This window comes from Brassica napus, chromosome C4 (genome assembly GCF_020379485.1).
Source record: "Brassica napus cultivar Da-Ae chromosome C4, Da-Ae, whole genome shotgun sequence".
NCBI classification, from domain to species: Eukaryota; Viridiplantae; Streptophyta; class Magnoliopsida; order Brassicales; family Brassicaceae; genus Brassica; species Brassica napus.
Window position 1 is genome coordinate 27535936 of NC_063447.1, and position 6699 is coordinate 27542634.

Consider the following 6699-nt stretch of genomic DNA (forward strand, 5'->3'; position numbering starts at 1 on the left):
CCGGACGCTATCGCTCGATCCAACAACTTCATCCGTATGGAGGAAGACACCAGAGCAAAGGCGGCGAAAGAGGCGGCAGGAAAACAAACGCCCACCCGGACGAACGACACCCGTCAGGAGCCGCGTCAACATTCTACGGGCAGCAAACCCAACCAGAAGAGGGGTTACATGAACGTAGTGGACGATGAGGATCCCTCAGGTTCCGCGGTTGTCGTGCGAGAGAAGGGATGGAATCATTGGGACCGAGACACCGCGCAACAGAAATCCAGTTCTCCCGAACCAACGAGCTCAAACGCTGCGGAACCAAGCAAGTGGTGTACGTATCACGAGGTCAAGTCACATGACACGAAGGATTGCAAAGTCCTTTACGGACATTTCCTCAAGTCGATCGAAAATGGCAAAATCGAGATAGAACCTCCTCCGCTGAAGCCGAGGAACAATAAGAGCTGGAGCAAAAACAAAGATAAGAAAACTCAGAAGCCTCAAGCCAGGGCTCATCAGAAAGAAGTGCGAACTAGCCCCGAGAGAGCCCCAGTGAACAACCTCAATCTCGAGGGAGAGTCAACTGATGAAGAACCACCTAAAAACCGGCGGCGAGTAGAAGTAATTCTCTCTCGACATGACGACTCCTCGGATGACGAAATTCCGTCGATAGCACAAGATTTGCGTGAACAGTTGGGGAGAAAAAGGGACTCCAAGGATCTACGCGCCTTGCTAAAGCGGAAGGCCGCGAAGGTTTCAGTAAGCGAAACGGATCTCAGGTCAACCCTCAATGAGTCCAAAGCGAGAAAGACTGCCCACACCGTAGTTGCTCCAAACCTCCAACCTCAACCTACAGACTTACGCGAGCATATCAATTCTAAAGCTGAAGACCTACGCGTGAAGCTTAGTCAGTACAAAAAACGTGATTACGACCGTGCCTCGAAGCGAAGGGACAGGCGCAACTTGATTTGATGAAGGCTACGGGCACCCTGCACCTCAACGTGATAATGGGTGGCTTACCTCCTGGGGGGACTCGGTAAGAGCAGTAAAAGATTACAGATGACAAGCCGTCACCGCTCAGAAGTGGCCTACACAAGTCGATGCTGACCATCAGATCTCCTTCTCAGCAGTGGATACTCGCGGCATCAGCATGCCGCATAATGATTCACTCCTCATTGATATTGGAATTGGCGAATGCAAGGTCACGAAAGTTCTCGTCGACACCGGCAGCTCAGTCGATCTTATCTTTCGAGATACGCTTGACAAGATGGGGATCGACCTACGCGATATGAAGCCCTCTTCACGCACTCTCACGGGGTTCAACGGTTCCTCGGAACGGATGATCGGGACAATACGTCTCCCGGTTTACGCATGGGACGTAACCCAGACCGTTAAGTTCTCTGTTATCCGGGCTAAGGCGCCTTACAACGCTATCCTCGGCACCCCTTGGTTACACTTCATGAAGGCCATTCCCTCTACTTATCACCAGTGTGTAAAGTTTCCCGGGAAAGACGGAACAACACAGACGATCCGTGGAGACCAACGAGCTGCGAGGGAGCTGCTTATCGCTGCAGTCAAATTACAACAGTCGGTTCCTCTCGTCAACTCAGTCGCCAAACCAATTCATAAGATCTATCCCCAGAAGGAAGAAGTCCGGGAGGTCCACATCGATGAAGCCGATCCGACGAAAGTCATACGCGTTGGAGCCTTCCTCTCCGACGAGATGCAATCACAGGTCATCTCCTTCCTCAGAGCAAACGCTTCGACTTTCGCATGGAAAACTTCAGATATGAAGGGGATAGACCCCATCGTAGCGTCCCCCGAGTTGAACGTCGACCCTACGTTCAAACCTATTCGGCAGAAAAGACAAAAGCTCGGACCTGACCGGTCTAAAGCTGTGAATGAAGAAGTCGACAGACTTCTCGAGGCAGGCTTCATTGCCGAGGTCCGGTATCCAGAATGGTTGGCCAATCCGGTGGTAGTAAAGAAGAAAAACGGGATGTGGCGCATCTGTGTCGACTTCACTGATCTAAACGATCGTTTGGTAGAGTCGACAGCCGGTAACGAACTATTAACCTTCATGGATGCCTTCTTAGGGTACAGTCAAATCCTAATGCATCCGGACGACCGCGAGAAGACGGCCTTCATAACGGACAGGGGGACTTATTGCTATAAAGTCATGCCCTTCGGCTTGAAGAACGCAGGTGCGACCTACCAATGATTGGTTAACCGAATGTTCGCAGGCAAACTCGGCGACACTATGGAGGTTTACATCGACGACATGCTGGTCAAGTCACTCCACACCGAAAACCACCTCGACCATTTGAGAGACTGCTTCAGAACGTTGAACGAGTTTGGTATGAAACTGTACCCGGCGAAGTGCACCTTCGGAGTCACCTCAGGCGAATTCCTAGGCTACATTGTTACCCAACGAGGCATCGAAGCGAACCCCAAGCAAATAACGGCAATCCTCGACCTCCCAAGCCCAAGGAACAGCCGAGAAGTCCAACGCTTGACAGGGAGAATCGCGGCCCTCAACAGATTCATCTCGCGATCAACTGATAAGTGCCTCCCTTTCTATGAACTCTTACGCGGAAATAAAAGATTCATCTGGGACAAAAATGCGAAGAAGCGTTCAATCAATTGAAGCACTATCTCACGACGCCTCCGGTTCTGTCAGAGCCAGAGTCCGGTGATACCCTGTCCTTGTATATCGCCGTCACTTCCTCGGTAGGCAGTAGCGTTCTCATCCGTGAAGATCTAGGAGAGCAGAAGCCCATTTTCTACATCAGCAAACGCATGACCGAACCAGAAATGCGGTACCCAACCTTGGAGAAGATGGCTCTCGCCGTCGTTACCTCGGCGAGAAAACTCAGGCCCTACTTTCAATCACATACGATAGAAATACTCTCCAACCAGCCCCTCAGAACGGTGATGCAAAACACAAACCAGTCAGGAAGATTGACCAAGTGGGCTATGGAACTCAGCAAGCACGACATTGTATACAAGAACCGCACTGCAGCTAAGTCGCAGGTTCTCGCTGACTTTCTGATCGAGTTAACACCAGAACTCGAACAAGACCTAATCCTCCCAAGCAAGAACTGGATATTGCACGTAGATGGTTCGTCTGCGAACAAAGGTTTGGCGGCAGGTGTCCAACTGCAGTCTCCCACGGGCGAGCTAATTCGACAATCGTTCAGCTTTGGCTTCGCAGCATCAAACAACAAAGCCGAATACGAGTCTCTCATTGCGGGGCTCCGTCTCGCTAAAGCAGTCAAAGCTAAGCGAATCAGCCATATTGCGACTCCCAACTCGTGGTAAGCCAATATCTTGGCGATTACGACGTCAGGAATGATAGGATGGATGCTTACTTAAAGCTCGTCAAGAATCTCACACAGGATTTCGAGTTCTTTGTAATCACGAAGGTTCCTCGCGGATAAAACATATGCGCGGACGCCCTCGCAGCTCTTGGAAGCAAACTGCACGACCAAGTAAAGAGAACGATCCCAATACACAAGATTGAGAAACCAAGCATCAGCCAAATAACCGAGCAGTTGACCATCACAGCGTCCGTCACCGATGCAATGCATACCGATGAAGCAGAACCTTGCGCAACGGAAAGTCAGCTCAGCGATTGGCGAGAGGAGTTCATCGCTTACGTATCTAACGGCAAAGTGCCTACCGAGAAGTGTTAGGCTAGACGACTCAAGCGACGCAGCGCACACTATGTGGTCATGGACGGAGACCTCCATCGTTGGACCTCGACAAAGGTACTCCCTAAATGCATTTCCGGTGACGAAATAAGACTCGTCATGGCCGAAACGCACGAAGGAGCGGCGGGCAATCATTCAGGAGGGCAAGCTCTCGCATTAAAAGTGAAGAATCTTGGTTTCTACTGGCCAACCATGGACGCAGATTGTGAGTCCTACGTCCAGAAATGTGACAAATGCCAACGACACGCTTCAACCATCCACAGCCCAACGGAGTTGCTCCATACCTTGACTGCACCATACCCATTCATGCGATGGGGAATGGATATTATTGGACCAATGCCGAGTTCTCGACAGAAGAGATTCATTTTGGTCCTCACGGATTACTTCACTAAGTGGTAGAAGCAGAAGCCGACGCCAACATCACAAACAAGGAGGTACAGAAGTTCGTCTGGAAAAACATCATCTGCAGGCACGGGCTCCCCTACGAAATAATCACCGACAACGGGTCACAGTTTATCTCGCATAACTTCAGAGAGTTCTACGACAGATGGAGAATCCGTCTAAACATGTAAACACCGAGAAACCCGTAGAGCAACGGCCAAGCTGAGTCGACAAACAAAACGATCGTCGACGGACTCAAAAAGCGACTCGACTTAAAGAAGGGTTACTGGGCTGATGAACTAGACAGAGTCCTGTGGTCCCATAGAATAACCCCGCGCGGAGCAACGAAGGCTACCCCTTTCTCGATGGCCTATGGAGTAGAAGCAATGGCACCCGCTGAGGTAAACGTGACGAGCTTGCGCCGTTCCAAAATGCCGCAGAAAGTCGAACTCAACCACGATATGCTCCTCGACGCCCTAGATGACATCGAGGAAAAACGCGACCAAGCACTACTTCCCATTCAGAACTATTAGAATCAGATCGAGAGCTACTATACCAAGAAGGTTAAATCTCGGCCTCTTGAACTAGGTAACCTCGTTATGCGGAAGGTGTTCGAGAATACGAAGGAATGGAAAGTTGGCAAACTCGGAGCCAATTGGGAGGGACCTTACAAGATCACCGAGATAGTCAAACCCGGGGTCTACCATCTCGAAACCTCAACCGGCGAACCAGTGCCACGAGCTTGGAACTCGAAACACCTCCGACGTTTCCACAACTAGACAAGGCACCAATAAGCGAGTGAATGACTCACGGTCACATTCACCAGCTCAAAAAAAAAAAAAAAAAACCGAGTAAATGCGCTTTCACAGCCACTTTTACTCGAAAATCAAAGAACTACGAATGGCTTGATTCCCCACAAAGGGGGTACGTAGGCAGCCTTAACGGGTCCAGCTGTAACAAAAAACAACACGAACTTCTCCCTCGAGAAGTCGCACCATCCATGCAATGCCCACAAGAGCTCACCCCGGCCTTTCGAACGAACGTACTGGCACTCGCACCCCACTATCGAGTATGTCCTGATCAGACACGTACTCGCGGGAACCTGGTCATATCACGGCATTAGCCGATATGTCCAAAATGATAACTCCTATCCATTTCATAATTTACTAAGGAAGGTTTGGCCGACCGAATGCTTAGGAATTACTTTGAGATCAGATTAGGAACTGTCGTCATTTAAAAATTTCTCTTGGTCTTAAGTTGCCCACCTCAGACTCGTATCTAGTCGACGTGCGGATAACAGTACTAACGAGCGAAAGAACTTAATGCCTAACGACTAGGCGACATACGGTCGCAAGTCCATTAAAATCGCGATCTATACCAGACAACGACGATGATGCCATTGTCTCGATACATCGCAAATCACGCGCTCTACATAACCGCTTTCGGTCAATATCTACCAAGTCCCTTAAACTCAATTCAAAGCCTATAATTTCTTATGATTCTTCGAAGACTCAAACGGAAATTCTACGATTGGTTGAGAACTCGGAATCTGAGGAAGTAAAATAAATGAAGCAGAATTCGTAAAGTCTTCAAATAAAGAAAAGGAAGGTAGAATCTCAAGAAAACAAAAGGCCACTCAGGGCCAAGTCAAAATACAAAATGGAAGATAGAGTTTGAAGTTGAGAAGGATAAAAACGTCACTCCTCAGCATCTTCGGCGAGCTCCTGCGCGGCGCCGTCATCGCCAACAGACGGCCGTGGAGGGTCCACATTCGTCGAATGATCCGCGCCGTCGTCTTCAACGAGAGGAGTCGTCTCATGAACCCCAAGCGGATCATCAGGAGGGTTGGCCTGGGAAGCATCTGCCTCTCCGCTTGGACCCTTGTTAATCTCCTCATCGCCCTCACCCCTACTCGATTCCTCATCCTGACCGCCCATTACCTCCTGAGGCCTCATGTCCCGAGGAACGAGAAGGAGTAATCAAAGCCTCGGGATGAGTAGTAGGATTCTGAAGGGAAACGGCGGTCCTCGGATCGATCAAATGTGCATTGGATCCATGCGGGTCGAAGCCTGCGAAGGCTCGTATGTTGACAAACTGCGAGTCGAGCCTAAGTGGAGACAGAGCCAAGTCACCCTCAGGATTCTCGCCGGGGTTTAGTTTCGTGACTTCCCTCTCAAACTGCTCCTCTTGGGCAGCAAACATATCAATGGTCTCTTGAGGGATGTCGCGGCCACTAGCTTTCAAAGCTTCGAGGCATTTCTGAATGCCTGACTCTGCAGCAGCCGCGCTGTGCCGAAAGGCGCGTAGCGAGCCCACCAGTCGTGGAGATTCCCAAAGTGTTTGTTGGACTTCGAGATCATCTCGGTTTCGACCTTCACCCTTTCCTTCGTAACCTCGTAGATGCGCGAGTCCCTGAGTCGGTCTAATTCTTTCTTATGCTCTGCGGCCTTCACTCCCATTTCCTCCATAAGATCGGCTTTTCGTAGCTCCAGAGCTTCGATAGTAGAGCGAGCAATGGAAAGCTCCTCCTCAGCTGTGTCAACTCCCTTCTTCTGAGCCTTTCTCCGAGCGACCGCTCGATCTCTTTTCTCAGCCATTTTATCATACTATGCTTGCCATTCCG

At 50.2% G+C, this 6699-nt stretch overlaps 1 protein-coding gene across 1 annotated transcript; it reads left to right on the top strand.

Moving 5' to 3' along the window:
* The first annotated feature begins 1132 nt into the window (after positions 1–1132).
* On the top strand, positions 1133–2203 carry LOC125585954. The gene has a single exon (XM_048755692.1). It carries the CDS (start codon positions 1133–1135, stop codon positions 2201–2203), a length of 1071 nt encoding a protein of 356 aa, XP_048611649.1.
* The last annotated feature ends 4496 nt before the right edge of the window (positions 2204–6699 follow it).